The following is a 24,665-nucleotide window of genomic DNA, read 5'->3' as shown; positions in this document are numbered from 1 at the left end:
TAATTAATTAAATTAATTGATAAATAATCTGAGTTTGACAAGAATTTGATAACTATAATAATAAATCAGCTTGACAAACTCGAAAGTCGAACTCTAGTGAAAGTTTATAACAACTTCAACTTCAAGTGTGTGTGAATTTAAAGGGTGAGAAAATATGATTAATTAATGACTGGAATTTATCTTCTTGCTTCTTTTTGCACTTTTTTTTTTTTGTGTGTACAAGATCGAGGCTCGTGTAAGAACTACCATGAATGACAAAAAAAAAAAAAAACGGACACATAAGACGAAATAAAAGGAGCGGGAGACAAGATGGGGAGAGAGACAGCACTAAGATCTAAGATTCTAATATCTGGAGGGAAAATGACGTCATCAAGATCTGGTGTGTAATTTATACTCCTGGCACATTAAAAAAAATTGATTACATTTTCTTTCGGCAACACTCCTGAATTTTATCACCGATTTGATTCCCGATGGCGACAATATCCTCGGCGCACTCAGGTGTTGAGTGTTTCGCGTTGAGTCTCAACCGCGTTGAAATGTTGGTTGCTCCACAGGTCGTTGCGATCGTGTTGGCGACGTCGGGAGTTAAATTCAGGTGAGTTTACCATATCGAGAGACCAGCACGTTGGCAGTGGGGGCTCTGACATCGTCCTGCTTTCGTCTGCCCTTGAGTAACCGGCATGACCACGCCCACTGCCCCGCCCCAAGCCCCGCCCTAGTCAGCGCAGATGCGCAGAGCGCCTTTTGTTAATTATACACTGTTCGTCTTCTCGTTTCCATGTCGCTTCTTCCTCTTAAACACAAAAACTCTTAACTACGTATTTTACCATTGCGGAGGAGGGACCGAGGGAGAGGCTGCACTCCTCTTCTTCATCAGTCTCGTTTTTATTATTATTATTATTACTCAACTTTCTCCACCCCTTCTCCAGCTGAATCGAGCAGGCGGGTAAAGGAGGGAGTCTGCAGGGCTTCCGTACGGTGGGTCATGTTTGCGTGCCGGCGCTCTTCGTACACCATGAGTTGATCGAGCGGTCCCGGCGTGCTGGAGAAAGCGTCCGCTCCTCCGCTCTACCTGCTCGGCGTGCAGGGCAGCAGGTGCTCCGGTGCTCGACACACTCAGTTCGCAGAAGTTGGGAAGAATAAGCGGAATATAAAAGGGTAACTATGAGGGAAACTCGCAAAGCTGCTCATTTGCTTCCGATCTGAATGATTCACCAATGATTTGTCCAGTTTAATATGGTGTTGATGTTATGTTCCTCTTGCAATGTTTGGATATAGTTACTTTGTGGCGACAATTTAAGGGTTTTTATGTTTTACTGAACTCTCGTCGTATAGTTGGTGACCAGGTATGTAGGAGAGGTAAATATCGGACAGTTTGTGTAATTCAATCTAATTCCATCATAATTCCATGTAGGACAGATAATCCCATCTGCAGGACAGGTAAGTATACGAGAATACGACAGGTAAGTACAGGGCAGGTAAGTATAGGACAGGACACGTAAGTATAGGACAGGACACGTAAGTATAGGACAGGACACGTAAGTATAGGACAGGACACGTAAGTATAGGACAGGACACGTAAGTATAGGACAGGACACGTAAGTATAGGACAGGACACGTAAGTATAGGACAGGACACGTAAGTATAGGACAGGACACGTAAGTATAGGACAGGACACGTAAGTATAGGACAGGACACGTAAGTATAGGACAGGACACGTAAGTATAGGACAGGACACGTAAGTATAGGACAGGACACGTAAGTATAGGACAGGACACGTAAGTATAGGACAGGACACGTAAGTATAGGACAGGACACGTAAGTATAGGATAGGACAGGACACGTAAGTATAGGATAGGACAGGACACGTAAGTATAGGATAGGACAGGACAGGTAAGTATAGGACAGGACAGGTAAGTATAGGACAGGACAGGTAAGTATAGGACAGGACAGGTAAGTATAGGACAGGACAGGTAAGTATAGGACAGGACAGGTAAGTATAGGACAGGACAGGTAAGTATAGGACAGGACAGGTAAGTATAGGACAGGACAGGTAAGTATAGGACAGGACAGGTAAGTATAGGACAGGACAGGTAAGTATAGGACAGGACAGGTAAGTATAGGACAGGACAGGTAAGTATAGGACAGGACAGGTAAGTATAGGACAGGACAGGTAAGTATAGGACAGGACAGGTAAGTATAGGACAGGACAGGTAAGTATAGGACAGGACAGGTAAGTATAGGACAGGACAGGTAAGTATAGGACAGGACAGGTAAGTATAGGACAGGACAGGTAAGTATAGGACAGGACAGGTAAGTATAGGACAGGACAGGTAAGTATAGGACAGGACAGGTAAGTATAGGACAGGACAGGTAAGTATAGGACAGGACAGGTAAGTATAGGACAGGACAGGTAAGTATAGGACAGGACAGGTAAGTATAGGACAGGACACGTAAGTATAGGACAGGACAGGACACGTAAGTATAGGACAGGACAGGACACGTAAGTATAGGACAGGACAGGACACGTAAGTATAGGACAGGACAGGACACGTAAATATAGGACAGGACAGGACGGGTAAGTATAGGACAGGACAGGACGGGTAAGTATAGGACAGGACAGGACGGGTAAGTATAGGACAGGACAGGACAGGACAGGACAGGTAAGTATAGGACAGGACAGGACAGTATAGGACAGGACAGGTAAGTATAGGACAGGACAGGACAGGTAAGTATAGGACAGGACAGGACAGGTAAGTATAGGACAGGACAGGACAGGACAGTATAGGACAGGACAGGACAGGACAGGTAAGTATAGGACAGGACAGGACAGGTAGGTATAGGACAGGACAGGACAGGTAAGTATAGGACAGGACAGGACAGGTAAGTATAGGACAGGACAGGTAAGTACAGTATAGGATAGGTAAGTAGTCAGGTTAGTAGAAATGTTAGCAGATGGGTTAGTAGTTATGTTAGTAGTCTGGTTGATAGATAGGTAAGTATTCAGGTTAGTAGATAGGTAAGTATTCAGGTTAGTAGATAGGTAAGTATTCAGGTTAGTAGATAGGTAAGTAGTCAGGTTAGTCGACAGGTTAGTAGATGGGTAAGTAGTCAGGGTAGTAGATGGGTAAGTAGTCAGGGTAGTAGATGGGTAAGTAGTCAGGGTAGTAGATGGGTAAGTAGTCAGGTTAGTAGATAGGTAAGTATTCAGGTTAGTAGACATGTAAGTCATGTGAAAGCTGCTGAGAGATCCCCTTTGTTGAAACCAAATTTGAGTCACTTTTTATTTGGCGACTTTCCTGCCTTGTATACTGATGTTTGTGTTTACCTGGTATAAAGTCTTTGATGTCTCTGTTTAACTTGTCATGCACGGCCCTATTGGGGATATTTAAATGTATCATGGTGGTATAAAGGTTTAAAATTCTTGCACGAGTCCACGATGATGCATCTACCTGCAGATGTTAAACTGTCATCCTTTCTGAGTCTTGTCGGTCTGCGGTGCCAACCAGGGCCGAGTCTATACAACCAAAAACTTGGTACAAACTTTTTAAAAAGTCGAACTAATAATGGTACGAGCTGCTTCCTCGCTTTATGCACCTAAACAGGGTAGAGCACATCCTGCTCAGACATGGACCACTGCTCACCTCCACTCATTTGTTCCTCTTTTTCCCACCTGTGGAACCACCTTCCATGCTGTCTTTGAGCCAGTTCTTCCCTCCAGGTCTTCAAGACAGTTGTTCACCATCATCACAGGTCTCCCCTCCCCGCCCCCCAATCCATGATCTTTTCAACCCCTGTTGAATCACCTCCACCCCTTCCAAAAATTTTGCTTATGTATCCATCTTGTCCATTCTTTACGTTCCCCAGCTACCCCTCATCGTTACCTGTATCCCTTGTGTGTCTGTCTACATCTGCTTTTTCCCTCCATCTTGCTGTTGGTGCTGCCCCTTTCTGCTGCTTTTCGCTTTATGTTGTGTCTGATCTGTGTCTGAGTTCATCTACGAGCCGAGACAATGTATAAAGAAAAAAAATACAAAAAAACATAGGTTAGCATCCATTGCACAGATTTGATCACCCGATGGCCTCCTCTTGCATTGAAGTTCCTTTCGAAGGGAAGTCGCATTGTCATATGATCCCTGTAACTGCGGTATGATGCAACCATTGATCGGTTGGTGCAACCATTGATGCAAGCAAATGAAAAGTGAATGAATATCGAATTTTACAATATTCTCCGACCTGCAATGCGGGACTTTTGACTTTCGAAATGATGTAATCCGCCCCAGAATGCTCGGCTCGCATGCCCAAAAACTAGTAGAAATGGTGATCATCGGGATCATGGTGCATGCACGACAGCATTTGTTACCTAAAATGGCTCCCTCAAAGTAGCTGAACATACTTGGAAAAGTACCTGAGAGAAAGCTCGGGTGTTCCTCGACACAATAACAGAGTTGGATGGAGACACCGTATCTGGTTTGGGTGCTTATTGATGGCAGCAATGGGAAGATCATATCTGGGGCTTGTGAATGCCCAGTGTAAGTGTAAAAGAAATTTTTAGAATAATAATATTTACTATTAATCATGTTGCAGAGGAGCGGACATTGTGAGAGCTGTTATATGTATATATACCGTATATAGTTTGGTTCCGTCATTCATTCATATAGTTTGGTTCCGGTGCCACAAGGCAAATAGTGTTCGATTTTTGCATCTATTGCTAAAATGTGTGTGTGTGTGTGTGTGTGTGTGTGTGTGTGTGTGTGTGTGTGTGTGTGTGTGTGTGTGTGTGTGTGTGTGTGTGTGTGTGTGTGTGTGTGTGTGTGTGTGTGTGTGTGTGTGTCAGTCAGTCAGTCAGTCAGTCAGTCAGTCACTGCTCGCTTGTAGGAACAGGAAACTGTAGGAACTCGACCGCTCTCATCCACCGGTATATCTCACATGTCCATATATTCCGGTGAGTCCGGTTTGCATCCACTGACGCAACAATTATGGTTGAAAATGCACACACAGCACATGCATGAAAGTCCTCGTTGGCATTCATACATCATTTTGAAAGTCCCATATTCCACCTAGGTTTTGTCAAGTACTTGTGATGCATGACTTACCAGTGATGTCTACTTTTATTTATTTATTTTTCATCCAAAGTCATGGCTCGTGGAGGAGATAGAATGGATCAGAATGTAACGGAACAAAAGGAGCAGCAAATGGAGAAAGAAGAAGAAGAGGAAGAACCACCTTTAGAGGCCATTTCTCCCCGTAGAGCAGGGGTTGGCTTTTTTTGGGCACCGTGGTCCCCTTTTTGAAGCAATGTTTTATGGCCGGATCCCCTTCCTGCCGCCAACCCTGTTAATCGCCTCTTGCGACACACAGGGAATTACCAGTGAACTGGTACTCCATTAGCCGACCTCGGAAGGATGAGAGGCTGAGTCAACCCCCCTGGCGTTCATTCAGCGATGACCGGGATTCAAACCCAGGATCCTAGGATCCCAAGCCGGCACCCTAACTGCTAAGCCAACACCAGGCTCTAACTCTAACCCTAACAACTCAGAGCAGCAAAAGGAGAGGGGGGAAATAACACCAACAGCAAGGTTGAGGGACAAAATTGAGGGATCCTAGGAGAAATCTGGGTTGTGGTGAGGAATGGGACCTAGGGGTGGACACAGGAGGTGCACAAGATGGATGCAGAAGCAAACGATCAGGGAGGAAAAACTGACAATTTGGAAAGAGGTGGTCTTGGGAAGTGTTAACAGAGGTATAAAATATCATGCCTTTGGATGGGGGTGATCAGCGCTCATGGGGACTTCGAGAGAATATTGAGATTGAAGAGAATGTGGAAGTTGGTTCCACAGGTGGGAAAGGAATTTATGATGTCTTTGCCCAAGTCTTTCACAAACTGGCTGGCCAGGCATGACGTTCGACTGAGGATAACAGCAATTTATAATTTGTCCATAGTGCCGGTGATAATTCACCTACTCTTTGTGAAAGACACCGTGGGATCTTCAACGTCCACCAACTAATGCTATAGCAGATGGGACACCTGACCTGATGGCCATCCGAGGGACGGCACAGTTTGTGATGCAGGTTAACATTTACAGTCCTCCTCCCTCCATCAATGAAAGAATGGCATACTCTATGGTGCAACTGGCGAAAGGATGGCATACTACTCGATGGTGCAACTGGTGAAAGGATGGCAGACTACTATCTGGTGCAACTGGTGAAAGGATGGCATACTACTCTATGGTGCAACTGGTGAAAGGATGGCATACTACTCTATGGTGCAACTGGTGAAATGATGGCATACTACTCTATGGTGCAACTGGTGAAAGGATGGCAGACTACTCTATGGTGCAACTGGTGAAAGGATGGCATACTACTCTATGGTGCAACTGGTGAAATGATGGCATACTACTCTATGGTGCAACTGGTGAAAGGATGGCATACTACTCTATGGTGCAACTGGTGAAATGATGGCATACTACTATCTGGTGCAACTGGTGAAAGGATGGCATACTACTCTATGGTGCAACTGGTGAAAGGATGGCAGACTACTCTATGGTGCAACTGGTGAAAGGATGGCATACTACTCTATGGTGCAACTGGTGAAAGGATGGCATACTACTCTATGGTGCAACTGGTGAAAGGATGGCATACTACTCTATGGTGCAACTGGTGAAAGGATGGCATACTACTCTATGGTGCAACTGGTGAAATGATGGCATACTACTCTATGGTGCAACTGGTGAAAGGATGGCAGACTACTCTATGGTGCAACTGGTGAAAGGATGGCATACTACTCTATGGTGCAACTGGTGAAATGATGGCATACTACTCTATGGTGCAACTGGTGAAATGATGGCAGACTACTCTCTGGTGCAACTCCCTGCTTGTGAATCATTAGTGAGAGTTCGTCATCAGATCATATTCTAGTTATCAAACCCAGACGAGACAGCCTCAACACTCAGTAGCACTCGGTCATCCTGACAGCCCCAACACTCAGTAAGTACCACTCGGCGATGCTGACAGCCCCAACACCCAGTAGCACTCGGTGATCCTGACGGCCTCAACACTCAGTAGCACTCGGTGATCCTGACGGCCCCAACACTCAGTAGCACTCGGTGATCCTGACGGCCCCAACACTCAGTAGCACTCGGTGATCCTGACGGCCCCAACACTCATTAGCAATCGGTGATCCTGACGGCCCCAACACTCAGTAAGTACCACTCGGTGATCCTGACGGCCCCAACACTCAGTAAGTACCACTCGGTGATCCTGACAGCCCCAACACTCAGTAAGTACCACTCGGTGATCCTGACGGCCCCAACACTCAGTAGCACTCGGTGATCCTGACGGCCCCACCACTCAGTAGCACTCGGTGATCCTGACGGCCCCAACACTCAGTAGCAATCGGTGATCCTGACAGCCCCAACACTCAGTAAGTACCACTCGGTGAACCTGACAGCCCCAACACTCAGTAAGTACCACTCGGTGATCCTGACAGCCCCAACACTCAGTAAGTACCGCTCGGTGATCCTGACAGCCCCAACACTCAGTAAGTACCACTCGGTGATCCTGACGGCCCCAACACTCAGTACCACTCGGTGATCCTGACGGCCCCAACACTCAGTAGCACTCGGTGATCCTGACGGCCCCAACACTCAGTAGCACTCGGCGATCCTGACAGCCCCAACACTCAGTAGCACTCGGTGATCCTGACAGCCCCAACACTCAGTCGCACTCGGTGATCCTGACACCCCCAACACTCAGTCGCACTCGGTGATCCTGACATCCCCAACACTCAGTCGCACTCGGTGATCCTGACATCCCCAACACTCAGTCGCACTCGGTGATCCTGACATCCCCAACACTCAGTCGCACTCGGTGATCCTGACATCCCCAACACTCAGTCGCACTCGGTGATCCTGACATCCCCAACACTCAGTCGCACTCGGTGATCCTGACATCCCCAACACTCAGTCGCACTCGGTGATCCTGACATCTCCAACACTCAGTAGCACTCGGTGATCCTGACAGCCCCAACACTCAGTAGCACTCGGTGATCCTGACATCTCCAACACTCAGTAGCACTCGGTGATCCTGACATCTCCATCACTGTGTGCAGCTTTTACCACTATTTCCTGTGTTGTTTATTGATGATGTCTTATGTCACAGTTCCATAAATAACCTTTGTAACTATTTTATTCCTAATAAAGTATACAATACTCTTCCAAAATTATGTTGCAGCAACACTTTAATATATGCTCACTTAAAGTTGCCTGTTTGTTCATCCAGCTTGTGTGAAAGGTATTTTTTGTTTCAATTTCTGGCAGGACACCGTGTTCTTTCTCCCAGCATTGCTTGGCCGGTGGGCCGATCAAGTGCGATGCGTCAAACCCTGCTGATACCTTGGAGCCTACCTCTACTAATACTTGCCGTTACTAGACGGCCAGCATGTGGGACCCCCGAAGATGAACCCGAGGTGCACTCGAGCTTTTTGCAAAGGCAACTGCGTGGTCCAGAAAAAAGAGAAATCCAGCGGGAGATCCTGTCGATATTGGGCCTACCTCAAAGGCCTCGGCCTCAGACGCACGGCACGCTAACCTCGGCACCGATCTTCATGCTGGACCTCTACAACGCCATGGCCATCGAGGCCGGTGCCCCCACTACACCGTTGCACCAACAGTTAACCGCCACCGGAATGACGGCTTCTTTCCTGGACAGCGGCTTCCTCAGCGATGCCGACATGGTGATGAGCTTCGTCAATGTTGGTGAGTACCCATGGAAAGGAAAAGGCACCACATGATGTTACCTGGTCACATTTGCTTTTACGTCTTTTGCACAGTATACTATTTATTTATTTATTTATTTATTTATTTATTTTATTTTATTTTATTTTATTTTCATACTATTTTGCAAATTGCATTTTCTTTTCATTTTACAAATATTTTGCCCACATGAGAGAACCATTCCAGCTGTTCAAAATGATACCCGGTGGTCATGAATGTAAATGCTGTGTTTATTAATACGTTTCTTCCTGCCATGTTAATTCTTGGAGATAGTGGGGTGGCTTAGCCCAAATATTCAAAAGAATTGTGCATTTTGTGAAACGAGCACCAAATTTGGCACAAATGTACATTAATATGTTGCGAACATTTTCAGATATTGGGCCACTTGAAATTCCGTCATTTTATTTTTCAATTTTTTTTCAAATTTCGTAATTTCAAATTTTTCGGGTGACACCGTCACAATTTCGGTCTTCGAGGCCGGCCGATAGGCAAAGTGTGACCGGAAGGGACGAGGTTCTCCTGACCACGTGGCCCTCGATCTGGGAAGCGAGAGGCGTTCCATTAGTGGACGCGCCCCTCACGCCCGACTTTTGGGCGGCCCCGGCAGGCCGTTTGTTTTGACGTTCCGTGACAGGCCCCGCACCCCCACCTCCGGGCCGACCGGAAGCTTGTGCTGAGTACATCATACCTGAACAACTCAGTGAGGCAGAACACAGCAGTGCACACCAGGGTGACCCCTTCAGTGCATAAACCAATTAACCTGTCCACTGCAGGGCATATAGAAATGAAGTTATTTTCTGCATATAATAATAATATAAGTTCAGTTCTATATAACAATTTCTGTTATCACCACTACTACTACAACTACCACTACTACAAGCTTTGTCTGGAATTTTGTGGACTAACAGACAAACAGACATACAGACAAGCTGGAATCAAAACATTACCTCCTTCCACCATTGAGTGTAGAGGTAAACATCATGGAAATTATATCATGCCCTAGATTTAATTCATGCTTACCCGTGTATTTGCTTCACTGGTTCACAAGGTCTTTTGCATACATGTAATTCAGACTCTCGTCTTCATTGCTGACCACACAATGTTCGCAACATATTAATGTACATTTGTGCCAAATTTGGTGCTTGTATCACAAAATGCACAATTCTTTTGAATATTTGGGCTAAGCCGCCCCACTATATCGGCCGGCCTCGAAGACCGAAATTGTGACGGTGTCACCCGAAAAATTTGAAATTACGAAATTTGAAAAAATTTGAAAAAAAAAATTACGGAATTTCAAGTGGCCCAATATCTGAAAATGTTCGCAACATATTAATGTACATTTGTGCCAAATTTGGTGCTTGTATCACAAAATGCACAACAGGTTTGCTATGCTGCTACACTAAGAAGGGCATTTGTTGTTGGAGCCATCATAAAGGTGTTTTGCTCCCCACCTCCACCCTACCTCTACAATTCCATCAGTCCTGGTTTCATGTTCAGAATTCTGAATGTTCTCACCAGAGGCCTCTTTCCGATGCTTTTGTGCACAATTTCAAGTGAAGAATGGATGGTATATCGTATAATAAAACGAGGACGTAGGAGGATGTATGTATGCACGAGGGGGAGGGGCGTCGTTACCTACCTTGCCCCACCTTAGAGTAACATCGGCATGCCGTTGGATTATCGGGTAGATTGTGTACCCTGTTAATTGGCATCAAAGGAAAAATGGCATGAGGTCATCGTTTTGCCATGGTATACCTGGCACATTGGTTTTTTTGTTTTGCACCCATGAAACACCTAACGACATAAGATGGGGAATTCAAACAAGTAAGATAGCATTAGTTGCTAAGAGAGCTGATTTGGAGAAAATGTACGAAAAGACAAATATATTTCCCTTCAAGAAGATAAACTGAGGGACATACACACTGATGTTCAAAATGACTTTTGAAGGTGGTGGTAGAAGAACCACCTTTGGAGGCCATTTTTCCCCGCAGAGCGGGGGTTGGCCTTTTTCGGGCACCGTGGTCCCCTTTTTGAAGCAATGTTTTATGGCCGGATGCCCTTCCTGCCGCCAACCCTGTTAGTAGTCGCCTCTGGCGACACACAGGGAATTACCAGTGAACTGGTACTCAATTTGCCGACCTCGGAAGGATGACAGACTGAGTCAACCCCCGTGGTGTTCAGCGATCGACCGGGATTCAAACCCAGGATCATAGGATCCCAAGCCTGCACCCTAACCGCTAAGCCAACACCAGGCTTCTTCTCTACCGACACAACCTGTACTGACAGCCGCAATTGTTCTCATCTTTTGAGGAACATCTTTTGGCACAAATCTATAATGGACTGGCTGGCCAGGCCTGACATTAGATAGATTGAAGGTGATTTGGGCAGGAATTTGGAATTTGTTCAGCGTGCCGGCGATAACTCTCCTCTCTTTGTGAAAGGCATCATATGATCTTGAACATCCTCCGACGACCAGTGCTGGCAGATGGACTAGTGCTGGCAGATGGACTAGTGCTGGTACTCTACTTTAACGTCCCTATGACGGACGGCGCTCACATCGATGTGAAACACCAAGATGACTGTTCATAGCTGTGTCGGGATTTGAACCCAGGATAGACAGCTTAAAGACAAGTATGCATACCATTAAGCTATCCTGACAGCCCCCAAATAAGACTGAACCCCTGCAATTGTTTTATTTCTAACCTCCCAATTGTGCTCTCTGGTCCTTCCTGTATTTTTGTAACCGATGTAGAAAAATTCTGGAGTCAGCTGTCAGAAGACCTACTTGGGTTCTGTACAAATCTAGCATTTCTAACAATTTTGCCCCGATTGTTTAGTGGTCCCTTCTGAGCACTTGCTTCAAGAATCTGGGATTTAAATTCCATTTGCCGTGTTGATTGAACTTGTGTTTATGACAAGTTCTCAGATGCTGCAGCTTCATGTTCTGCGGGCGTCACTTGCATTGCCATTACCGTTTGAGTTTGGCATTTGCACATATGAAAGCACCGGAAAATAAATTGATGAATTAATTGATTTAAGGTATAGATTTTTTTTTCCGTTAAAATGAGGCAAAGCTATGCTATATAGTGACTATTGCATTGTTTGCACACTTCTCATCACGAGCCTTTGGTGCTCATAGAATGCTGCACATTGTCGTCGTGCAGCAACGCTCGTCTTCTGCTTTTCTTCATACACACCGTCAATAAGCGTTGCAGTGGTGCTTTATTCTGTCAGAACTTCACTGCTTGGACACCATTTCTCATCGCTTGCACTTGCTTGCAATGTCTTTTGTACGACTTTAAATGATTGTTTTTAAAATGACTTGGATCACTGTCTTGCAACTATGTGCGAGCACATTAAACCTTGTGTCTGAGTTCTGCTGAACTCGGCTATATAGTAATTCCTTTAGGCAAATATGGATTCTGTAACGTCGCATTTTGGAAAAGCACTTTGATGCATTAGTCTTTAAAATTTATTGTAAAAACAATTTTATTTGCTGATTTTTAAAAATGTACTGACACGTTGGAGGTGACAACACGTATGCATCTTTCTACATCAGTTACAAAATATTCCCAATCTCTCAATGGTGAAGAATCGCTTTAAAATAGGTCTTGGAGTTGGTGACGCCACCACCGAAGTTGGCTGGAGGTTATGTTTTCACCCCTGTCTGTCTGTGAACAGAATATCTCAAAATTGTGGACAGATTCAGACAAAATTTGGTGGAGAGGTTGGGTTTTTGACGAGGACGAAATTATTAGATTTTGGTGACGATCCGGATCTGGATCTGGGTCCGAGCATTTTATAGTGATTCGTCACCATTGAAAGATAGGGCCAAAAACAATATATAGCACAATATCTCAAAAGAGTTATGGACGGATTCGGCCGAAACTTGGTGGTGTGTGACGGGGCCGAATCATTTCGATTTTGGTGAAGATCCAAATTCGGATCTGGCCAATCAGCGCGACACAAAACGTAAACTGTTCAGTCTGGCAGAGGTGTACTCTCTACCAAGTGACATTCAGGTGATTCCTATTTTCACACTCGATAACAAAATGTTTTTCATTTGGGATCTGTAAGGACGCTCCTTGGTTATGTTATCGAAGATCTCAAAACATTTCCGACCTACAAGGTACCTGCTGAAAAAGGATAAAGCCTGGGTTAAAAAAAACAAAAACAAAGGGTGACTTTCACCGTCCAAACAAGCTACCGGATGTGCAAGGTTGTCGGTGGAGCATTTTGTGCATAGGGACAGTGGGATGCGTGGGTTGTGGGACGTGAACCAGTCGTGGAGAAGCTGGCCTAGGAATGGATGGCATGATCTTCCGGAGAGGGACTTGGATGTCCATGAAATGATAGTTTGATGCACTCAACCTGAAGAACCCTGCACCTGTTTGCAGTTTATTTTGGTGTGCTTTGAGTATTTGCTGATCAACGGTTATCGGAGATGCCTTGAGCACGGGCATTGGCTCGGAGGACGCGGTGCCCAAGGAAATAGCTGTTGGGAGGGAGTCTTTTTCTTTACTCGGGCTGATAAGGACGTGGCTCATTATACGGATCAAAAGACTCGGTGACATGGACGTGGAATTATGGATCGTTGATGGCTCCTCCTTTCTCCCCCGAACCCCCATTTGCTGCATTCTTCACTCCTTATCACCACTATCTCCACTTCACCTATCCACATTCGCTGCATGCTTCCTTCTTCAGTCCTATTGCACCGCGTTGTCCCTCGTCTTTCTCCAAAAACCTCTCACCGCACCCACCCCTTCCCCTCACCCCCACACACACCTATGTGTTTTGCTTACAAAACTTGGTCCTCTTTGTTTTGTCCAAGAATCCACTCCCCCACCCACTTACATACACCATTTGTTTGAGGAACCAATAACTCACTTGCGTGGAAGTGAAAGAATGCCCTGCCTCAAAGTCTCTTATTTTGATTAGAGTTTTATCAGGACAGATGTGAATGAGCGGCGCGATAATGGCAAACTGATGGAATTTCAAGAATTACTTACATTATGGAAAAAGCAAAAGCTTGCGTCACCAAAATCTGACAAAGAAGGCAACACCGACTATAAAATCACACCAACTTATATTATTTGCCCTTGCAGATTATGTATTGTGCAAAATCATAAAACTATGATAACAATATAATGTCAATTTGGGAAAAACAGACTCGGTGGTATAATGGCGAGAGCGTCCGCTCCGAGTCTGGGAAGTTGGTATTTTAAACTCCGACCGGGTCACACCATGCTCAGCGTTTAAACAGGATCGAGCGCACACCAAATAGAACAACAGCACACGGTGGATTGCACACCTCTGCCAGGTTGAACAGTTTCTTTTGTATCCACTTGTTTTAGTTATTTTTATTATTATACTTATTTTTTATTCTTATTAGTTAATTTTGATATTTTGAATCCACTGATCGGCCGGATCTGCATTCAGAGGAACCAAAATCTAATCAGCTCGTTCTTGTCACCAAACCAACTCGTCCACCAAGTTTAGTCATAATCCGTCCGCAACTTTTTGAAATATCTTGACATATATCACTTTTTCCCAATCTCTCAATGGTGAATAATTTAAAATATTTAATTCTAGTGTCCGTAACCAGATCCGGATCTTCACCAAAATCTGAGCATTTCGTCCTTGTCACACACCCAACCTCTCCACCAAATTTCGTCTGAATCCGTCCACAATGTATTGAAATATCCTGCTCACAGACAAACAAAGAAACAGGCAGAAGTGAAAACATAACTTCCGTCCACCTTCGGTGGCGGAAGTAGCCATGGTTGCCAACCATTGTTTTCTGTGCTCAACCATGGATTGGCAACCATTGCACAGGCTTGATAGGCCTAATATTTATTTCTGCCACCAAGGGTGGATCGAGGTTATGTTTTCACCTCTGTCTGTCTGTTAGTTTGTGAACAGGATATCTCATAGAATTGTGGACAGATTCGGACGAAACTGTGGACAATGTTGGGTGTTTGACAAGGATGAATGGCTTTAATTTTAGTGAAGATCTGAGTACGGGTACGATAGTATGCAATCTTCGAGCATGCCTTAATTGTATATTTAATTATATTTCATTCATCGCTTTCAATCTCCAATGTCAACGACTTTTGCAAATGTGATCAAATCTTTTTTTTTTTAAGACTACATTATTCTTTCTACCCTTTTTCTGGTAGTGCTTTGCAGTTTTATAATGCAGTGATGAAGCAGCCTAAAAGCCCCAGCTCCCAGACTCCATACTGGTTTCTTCACCCTTGGCCACTCAGAGGGCTGAAAAGTTGTGTTTGCACAATCTGTCTGCTGGGTCCAAACGGTCTTGTAATGTAAGCGTGAGTTGCTTTGGCTGTCTTCACTTGTCCCTGCTTTGAACAGTGTCTATTCAGATCTATACAAGTACTAATATGACCCTACTGCAAAGCCGCAATGAGCCGGCGAAGCCAAAGCCTCTATTGAACTTTTTTGCAATATTGTTTATGCATACTTCCGCATCCGCAAGATGGCGGCCTCCATGGAGCGATTTGGTGCGTCAAAGCTTCTAAATTCTCAAAGGATCCAGCAAAATCTGGCTTTTCAACATAATACGCGTTCATTCACAACACCGGCCTCTCCCGGCTATGAGTTGTGTGTCTGTGTGTGTGTCGCCATTTTTTCTAGAGATGGCTGAACGCATCTTCGTCAAACTTTCAGAGGTTCATCAATGAGTGCTGAGGATTGGTTTAGGCAAAAAAAAACAAGTTGGAGAAAAAAGTAAGATTTTGGGGGATTTTTTTTTTCTTCTTTTAATCTATCGTGGATGTAGGGAAGTTTTTAGGGACCCTTTTGCTTGGAGGATGTAAGGAAGTGGTTTAGGCCCCTACAAAAGATTAGACTGGGCAATGCCAGCTACGAAACCTGGTGGCTCGTTCCCTCCAAGTAAAATGATTTTTGAAAATAATCTTTGAATACATAAGATCGATGAGGTGTTTATGTAAAACTCTACTCCTCCACCACCACTGAAACCTCCACATCACAGATTGTACAAAACACTGACCGAACACAACCTCAACACTATTGACCTTCCCTTATTCCACCATAATGTAGTGTGACTGGTCCACCCCTGTTACCACCTGCCCAGGTGCTCACTAATGCTGCTGCGTGTATTAAAGTCATACTCTTCCATTCCACGTTAATACATGCATACTCAGACAATGGTGGGTATCTGCTGCCGACACAATTACATGACTTTGCAGAAGGACTCCTTTTCTTATTCACAAATCCCACTAATAGCAATAACCACAAGTCAATAAAATGGGGAAAGGCTCATAGAGTAGGAACCATCGACATATTATATTTACCTCCGCCACCAAAGATGAATGGAGGTTATGTTTTCACCTCTGTCTGTCTGTTTGTCTGTCAGTTTGTCCGTTTGTGAACAATATATCTCAAAAAGTTGTAGACGGATTCGGACGGTATTTGGCAGAGAGGTAGCATGTGTGACATGGATGAAATGAGTAGATTTTGCTGAAGATCCGGATTCGAATCCGGCTACAAGAATTTTTTAAAAGTAATCCTTCACCATTGGGAGATCGGGCCAAAAACAATACATAGCACGATATCTTAAAAAGTTGTGGACGGATTTGGACGGAACTTGGTGGACAGGTTGTGTGTGTGACAAAGAAGAATCGATTCAATTTTGGTGAAGATACGGAGCCAGTTAGTAGAATTTTAAAAGTGATTCTTCATCATTGAATGATGAAGCTACCGTATATATTGTCGTGCGAATCCCTCCGGTTGAAACAAGGGACCGCGGATGGCCAAACGGATTTACTGAAGGCGACGACCAAACACGGATTTTGCTTTGACTAGTAGAAGAGGAAGGGACGAGGAAGAAGCAGGAAAAGCGCTTAACTGGAGCGCGCCGACTGCAGCTCCGGTCCTGTCGGGAATTAACGTACTCGAACACTGAATTAGAATGTACAAAAATAGAGATTTATTTCACGGAACCCGAAACAATGAAGCGCGACGATGAATAAATAAAGAGCCTCAATTGGAATCCCACACACCTCACTTCAAATACCCCACACAGGAATGAATTACGAAAATAACTGTCCGTCGTGTACGTGCGAAATGTGGTGCGTCTTAACTGTCCGTCGTTCAACACGGCCCCGTCCGTCTCCAAGCTCCGGGTCGATCGCACACGAGGCCCCGCCCGCTCACAGTACCAAAAGCACCGAGCACCGCTCCAAGTACCACGACGAACATGATCTCCAATCTCAGCGCAGAGAGCACAAGACGTCATGCAGCATCAAGAGGCCAGCGAAGAAGAATGGGCAAAAAGGGAGAGAGGGCCAAAGGAGAGCAAATGCGAATGCACGCTATGAGAACCCGAGAGCTGCTGAAAATCATGCAGCGCAAGACAGCCAGAGAGGGACGTGCAGCGCAAGACAGCCAGAGAGGGACGTGCAGCGCAAGACAGCCAGAGAGGGATGTGCAGCGCAAGAGAGAAAATGTCGTCCGGCACGCCCTTTTATAACCTGGGTCCACTCTCCTTCAATGTTCTGTTTTGCTGGCGCCCTCTCATTGGCCGAGTGCTTCTCGCACCGGTATTGCTCGCGCTGATTGGCTGGAGGTTCGCGCCTTCCGCGCCAACCAATCACACGTTCCCTGGGCATGGTTACAGCTCGTCTTTGTGTGATGTTACCAGGCCAGCTGATGGTGCGGCCGGCGGCAGCCACCCGGCGGTGCCCCGATCTGGCTTCCTGCCTGTCTTCTTCCGAAGTCATTGTAAGGGAAGGGAATTAATTACTGTGTGCACTAAAGGGCCTATCTAAGTGTTTATATGGGTATGCATTGCCATAAGGGACAAAGGTTTGGCTACCAGGCCTGACACACAAGGGGTGTTATCTTATTCCCTACACTATTTAACACCCGAACATCCTGGTATGTTCACAGGTATGCTCTTATCCCGACAAACCGCCTAAGAACACAGAACTTATTACACGGTTGATTCCCTATCGCGATAGTCGAATACCTACCTACACAGATCTATCTGGCTCTAGATATTCCTCTACCCAAATTCATAACAATATCATGGCCAAAAGTGATGTATAGCAGGATTTCAAAAAAAGTTAAAGACGGATTTGGACGAAACTTGGTGGAGTGGTTGTGTGTGTGAAAAGGACTAATCGTTTCGATTTTGGTGAAGATCTGAATATGGATTCGGATACGATAATTATTTCATTTTAAAGTAATTCTTCACCATTGAGAGATCGAGTGAAAAGCGATATATATCATGATATTTATAGAAGTTATGGATGAATTATTAATAAACTTGGTGGACGAGGTGGTTAGGTGACAAGAACAAGCCGATTAGATTTTGGTTCAGGTCCGAATCCAGATCTGGCCTATCACTGGGATACAGAGCGTAAACTGTTCACCAGGCAGAGGTATGCTCTCAACTGAGTGCCGTTCTAGTTGTTTATGAAATGGGTTTGTTGGGGGTATGGGAGGGAGAGTGAGATGTTCACCTTTTCCAGACTTCCGTAATAAGAGTTTGCATTGCTCAGCAAAGACACAACACTAAACAAAAATTCCAAAGAATAGCAGCTGGAGATAGAAACAACTAAGTGGTATACAACTATCGGGGATCTGCTTCATGGTGGTTGTACCCCCCAATGCAAGTCGGGGGCCAAATCTTCCCCATTCTTCCCGGCTGCCCGGATTCATCAGGGCAGCGCAGTCACGGTCAGAGTGCCGATCGGTCCCCATGGACCGGCCCTGTCCCTCTTGTCTCTAAACCTCTCTACACCTCTCTCTACGGTGGCCCCTGCCTTCATTAAGGTGGGGGTACACCATTGTGGATGTGGTGGATCTCTGGTCACTCCTGGGAGATCAATCAGCTATCTCCGTGCCACGGGCTTGTTCGCAAGAATTGTCCGGTGCAATACAACAACGACAACAAGAACAACAAAGTGGTGTTTCATATAGCCATATAGGTAAAAGTCGGCTTCCAATTAGATTTTGTGTCTTCGCTTACAATGAATGCTGTGTCCTGATTTGTCTGCACTCTCGAGATTTTCTAGAACACGTTATTATATGATATGTGCATACATAAATGCAAACTTTCAGGACAACAGGCTCACTTTTCCAGTGGATGATGTAAAGCAAAGTTATATCATCCGTTTTTATGACTAACACATTGGTTAGCATATGCATTGTCGACATCGAATGGTTGTTTTCTAGAAAATGCTAAACCAGCTTTAAAACAACTGAAGTTTATATCCCGCATCAAACAACTTGTAACTTTTCTGTTCAAATAAAAAAGAAGGATAAATTTGCTTAACTTATCTCGCTCGTACAGTGGTTAATGTAGAGCATTTTTGGAGTGCAGAGATTTGCTGGAAAATGTCGGCATTTAAAGTGGGATTTTCCTTGTAATGGCCTATCGCGGAGAGAGGAAGGTTTTTAGCCTTTGAGGGACTTGCAGAGATTTTACCCAATTGGGCATTTGGAGCAACTTATGCTGGACGAAAGTTTAGCTGCCTGGGTTGGCTTTCCAGGGAATTGCCTGTAATCCTGGATCAAACATGGATAGGTGTCGAATGACCCCACTATCCAAGCTGTACAAGGTTAGTCACAGGGACTGTGCCTTGGGCTTTCACCGGAATGATGATCATAGTGGAGGAAATTTAAAAGAGTGGACTTCCGACTTCGGCACCTTTAATCACGGAAACCTTTTTGCGTTCTCGGTAAAATTATCCTTGTTTTCCAACGTTTGATTTCTACGGAAATGGCTTCAAAGGCTTTGCCTTACCGCTCAGGAATGAAAATGGCTTTCTCTGGAAGTTTTCACGGTGTGTTTTGAATGTTCGTTTGGCTTTTCTTTTTTATTTATTTATTTTTTGTCTAAATAATTTTGGAGAGATTTCTGCCATGAGATTATTTGTGCTCCTTTTTATGTTCATCTTTTGGTGTCATCACTCTTGATTTCCCAGAATTTGTTTCGAATTCTCAACAGTTGGGTCACATTGATCGATAAAGTTATATTCCCATTCCTTTCCAGGTATAATGTCCCTCTTATAACACCTACGCTCCACTCAACCAACTTTTCTTTCTTCCCTTTTGGAAATCCTATTTCATGGCAAAAAAGAGGTTTATTGATTTTAAACGTTTTTTGTGAGGGTTATGTAAAATTGTCATTTTATTGCAAAATTAAAATAGGCTATTTTAGTGAGTATTGGGGGGGGGGGGGTTGGGGGTAGATGAGGGTGGGGAGGTGGATGAGGGTGGGGAGGTGGGTGGGGAGGTGGATGAGGGTGGGGAGGTGGATGGAGGTGGATGAGGGTGGGGAGGTAGATGAGGGTGGGGAGGTAAATGAGGGTGGGGAGGTAGATGAGGGTGGGGAGGTGGATGAGGATGGGGAGGTAGATGAGGGTGGGGAGGTAGATGAGGGTGGGGAGGTAAATGAGGGTGGGGAGGTAGATGAGGGTGGGGAGGTAGATGAGGGTGGGGAGGTAGATGAGGGTGGGGAGGTGGATGAGGGTGGGGAGGTCGATGTGTGTGGGGAGCAAATTACAAGTTTGATATTTTAAATATACTTAGGTACGAATCAAACGTGTTTTACTGTGTTTTTGGGAAGAGTTGATGCACAAATAAAAAATTTGTTTGGGAAAAATTGTCGAATGGAATGTTTGTTTAAATTTATTTCTTTAATTTCTTCTGAAGAATTCCAAAAGAGCTGCTGGAACTTGGGATCAGATGCAAGTTAGAGCCATGTGATCAAAGTTCAAGTAACCCGAAGTTATGGGTGTTTATATTTCTCATTAAACAAAAGAATGGTGTTTATAACCCCATATAAATATGAGCTGAGATCTATCAAAGTTCACATTTGAGCAGCTGCCATTAATATAGTAAGTGTGTCATTATCAATACGTATAGCGAGACCGCTGATGGCTTTTTCTGCCATCCTGTGAGTCGGTATGAAGCTTTCTGTATCCTGTGAACTACAATGGCCTCTACAGTTTTATTGATTCATGATCCAAGTCTTTGCACCAAAAGGTAGTGTTGTTGATGATCCTCCGGCATGTTCCAACGATGCATTCAGATTGAAGTTTTGGCAAAACAAAGAGGGTGACGGTGGTGGGTTGGGGGCATGGAAACGTTTTGGGACACATTAGCTCATTGGAACTTTGTTTTTTCTTTCATAACCTATTATGGTTTTGGTCATACTCTCCATGGCAGTGGGATAGGTCACGGCGATGGGTGAGTTGTAGCACTGGATAGGTGGTGTGTGTGTGTGTGTGTGTGTGTGTGTGTGTGTGTGTGTGTGTGTGTGTGTGTGTGTGTGTGTGTGTGTGTGTGTGTGTGTGTGTGTGTGTGTGTGTGTGTGTGTGTGTGTGTGTGTGTGTGTGTGTGTGTGTGTGTTAGTTTGAACTTTTGTCTGTTTGATTTTCGGTGGCAGTTTGAACATTCTAAATACAGTTTGATCCAGGGGTAGGTGGTGTGGTTGTGCTGGTTGGTAGATTGGCGTATTTAATGTAAGATGTGCATGATTTAATGATATTGTCGTGTGGCCACCTTTGATGAAAATCAGACGGTCATGGAAGCCGATTGCGAAGACCTTAGCTCTCGAGGCGAAAACTCAATGGCGGACTTGAAGACAGAAAGCTATACAAAATTGCGTGGGATGGAGGGGCGGCGCGAGATACCTGCAGTCTTACCTGTTCCCAGGGCGTCTCCAATGCCGCTGAAAATTAAATAAACCACATGGAAAACTGCGTTCAGATATATACAGAAAAATAATACAATGGTTTATTTTACAATGAATAGCGGGACAGGAAAATCACGCGCCGGTAAATAGATGGCCTAATCGGGACGTCCCCACTCACAGATTTCGGATACGGACAAAGGAAAATGAATTAAGGAAAAGAAAACGTTCGTTATGTTCGGGGAAATGTGGTGCGTCATTATCTGTTTGTCGTCTTGTCCACACGCGGCTCCAAGCTTCGGCGCGAAGAAACCCTCCATCCGCTCGCACGCTTCGCCAGGCCCCAATGCGACTCGCTCCGCTACACACCACGAGGTCCCGCCCGCTCAGCACCAACACTCGCTCCCAGCACCAACACTCGCTCCCAGCACCAACACTCGCTCCCAGCACCAACACTCGCTCCCAGCACCAACACTCGCTCCCAGCACCAACACTCGCTCCCAGCACCAACACTCGCTCCCAGCACCAACACCACCGCGAAGGGCTGAGCACCGCTCCAAGCTGCGGAAGCACCGACAAGGACCACTCCAAGCACCACTCCACACCAAGAGCGAACCGCCAGCACGAAGAAGAGAAGCGCAGAGAGCAAAATATGTCGTGCAGCACCAAGAGACCAGCGAAGAAGCCAAGAGACAAAATGTCGTGCGGCGCGCCCTTTTATCACCTTCGTCGACTCTCCTCCCATGTTCTCTTTTCTGGTGCCCTGTCATTGGCCGAGTGCCTCCCGCACTGTGGTGTTGCTCGCCCCTCCCCCTGGCCAATCAACAGTCCTCCTGGGCGTGGCTCCCAGCCTGCCATGAGGCTGGTTGCTCGGCCAGCTGGTGGTGTGGCTGGCTGCGGCCCCATCGGCGGTGCCCCGGCCTGGCTTTCTGCCCGTTTTCCTCCAAAGTCATTGTAAGGGAAGGGAACTAATTAATGTTGCACTAAGGACCTATCTAAGTGTTTATAGGAGTGCGTTGCCATAAGGGACAAAGGAATGATTTCCAAGTCTGACACACAGGGGTTTATCTTAGTCCCTACACTATTTAACACCCAAACATCCTTGTATGTTCACAGGTATACTCTTATCCCGAAAAACCGCCTAAAACACAAATTATTACAGGGCAGATTCCCTATCGCAACAGTCGAATACCTACCTATACAGATCTACCTGGCTCTAGATATTCCTTTACTCCCCGACATAACAATATTATCATATTATGGAGTGTGTAAGGAAAGTTATAAATATATGATAATACATTAAATCCTCTCACGAGTAAAGTTGGAAGTAAGTGATGTTGCATTGATGAGTTGACTGACTGCCTGGACGCAACTGAGGTTTTGGATCTACTGATGTACCATCTATTGATGTGGATCCATGATCGAGGTTGTGGATCCATTGATGTGGATCCATGATCAAGGTTGTGGATCCGCCGTTTGGAGAGGTCCTGGGCTGAAAAGATCGAAACCTCGAGGAACAACAGTGCCCAGCTGATGATCCATGCAGTCAGGAAACTAGTCAATTGCTTACAGGTTAAGGTGCTTACTTTAGGTAAGGGAACTATGTTTGAGGTTTACAATTTAAATTAAGTTGAATATGGGATGTTGTGAAATTAACATCATTTACAACAATCCTTTAAATCAGTTATATTTAAGTTTAGGAACAACCAATACTGTACAATTAATTAAATGCATTTTAAAATAAGGATTGAAAAAGAGAAATAAGAATTGAAAATCATAAGAGATGGAATTGTGAGAAACAAAAATAGAAAACCAAGGTGTGTGTGTGTGTGTGTGTGTGTGTGTGTGTGTGTGTGTGTGTGTGTGTGTGTGTGTGTGTGTGTGTGTGTGTGTGTGTGTGTGTGTGTGTGTGTGTGTGTGTGTGTGTGTGTGTGTGTGTGTAAAAAAGAGAGATAGAATTGTGAGGAACAGAAATGAAAAAAAACGAGATGTGTGTGTCTTCGTGTGTGTGCACGTGACACTCTGGGTCTTGAGGGAAAGCACGAGGTTCACAAACAGGTGTTTCCTGCTTCTGCCAGTCATGAAAAGTGGAGCAGCAGCCCCTCCTCGCCTCACTCCTTGTATCCCCCCCCCCCCCGCCACCTCTCTACTGTCTTTCCTTGCCCTTTTCGTGCAAAGACAGCACTGAACAAGCTGTAAATTGGGTGAGAGCGCTATACACCAAAAAATGCTTTATTGATTCAGCAAGTTTGGGCTGCTCGTCTTGTTTTTAATACCCTGGCATGTTGGTCTTTCTTTATTTATTTATTTTTACTCACGCAACAGCCACTGTGTTATTGAATCGCTGGAAGTTATTGGTTTACTGAAAAGGATAACTGGTTCCATGACAATGGATCTGCCTTGGGTTAATGCCAAAGGCCTCTCATGTCACATCCAGGTTTACTTTGATTCAAGCCAATGGCAGATAAGAGACTTGCCCACTATTCTTTGTGGGTTGTGGCTATATTTTAGAACCCGAGGCGTAATAATCCCAAGCAATGCGACCTTAAGATCCCTGGCATTTTCTTGTTCAAATGGTGTTTTGTTTTTTTTCTGAAAACTATGACAAAGAATAAATGTTTAGTCTGGAATGATAATAGAAAAGTGAGTATGAACTACAAGAGGCCACAATAAAGTTGTCTTCGAGCACCACGATTTTTACGGGCACTCTGTATTGTTGAAGCTTTTGAGTGCATCAACATTTAATTGGAACAGAAGAGAGGCATCTCGGCAAACCAGTACCACAGACTAACCACAGACTAACCACAGACTAACCACAGACTAACCACAGACTAACCACAAACGGGAACAGTGGGTTTGTAAGTTTGAACGTCAACACTTTTTAAAAGTCGTTTTGGTCTTGAATATGCTCATTAGAATGGGGGAATGGTGGGTACTCCGCTTCAGACTTGAGAAGCACCATGACATCAAAGCATTCAAGCACAAATGTCTTTGCTGACGAGTAAAGATGGAAAGGAGCAAAAAAAAGGAAATTGTAATGCAAAACAGACCAAGGAATATAAAATTCAAGCAAAGTGAATGAAGGGACCAACCCAGACCCGGTGGTGCAATGGTAAGTGTCCCCGCCGAGTGTGTGTGAGGCTGGCGGTTCGAGCCCCAACCCAGTGCCACCCTAGACTTGATGAATGTGTCACGTGCTGCTT

At 45.0% G+C, this 24,665-nt stretch overlaps 1 protein-coding gene across 6 annotated transcripts in view; it reads left to right on the top strand.

Moving 5' to 3' along the window:
* The first annotated feature begins 712 nt into the window (after window positions 1–712).
* BMP7 (bone morphogenetic protein 7) overlaps window positions 713–24,665 on the top strand; it is a 95,680-nt gene continuing 71,727 nt past the window's right edge. Inside the window, exons 1-3 of one of the 6 annotated variants that reach the window (XM_078786579.1) lie at window positions 713–1,158; window positions 4,838–4,945; window positions 8,319–8,756. In XM_078786579.1, coding sequence (XP_078642705.1) covers window positions 4,930–4,945; window positions 8,319–8,756 — 454 coding nt within the window. In that variant the 5' untranslated portion in view covers window positions 713–1,158; window positions 4,838–4,929. The remainder of the gene's footprint in view (window positions 1,159–4,837; window positions 4,946–8,318; window positions 8,757–24,665) is intronic. The other 5 variants (XM_078786580.1, XM_078786577.1, XM_078786578.1 and 2 more) reach the window with 5 other exon arrangements.

This window comes from Myxine glutinosa, chromosome 11, assembly GCF_964187855.1.
Source record: "Myxine glutinosa chromosome 11, kmMyxGlut1.1, whole genome shotgun sequence".
Taxonomy (NCBI): Eukaryota; Metazoa; Chordata; class Myxini; order Myxiniformes; family Myxinidae; genus Myxine; species Myxine glutinosa.
The sequence above is the reverse complement of the archived record's forward strand: the minus strand, read 5'-3'. Positions and strand labels throughout refer to the sequence as shown.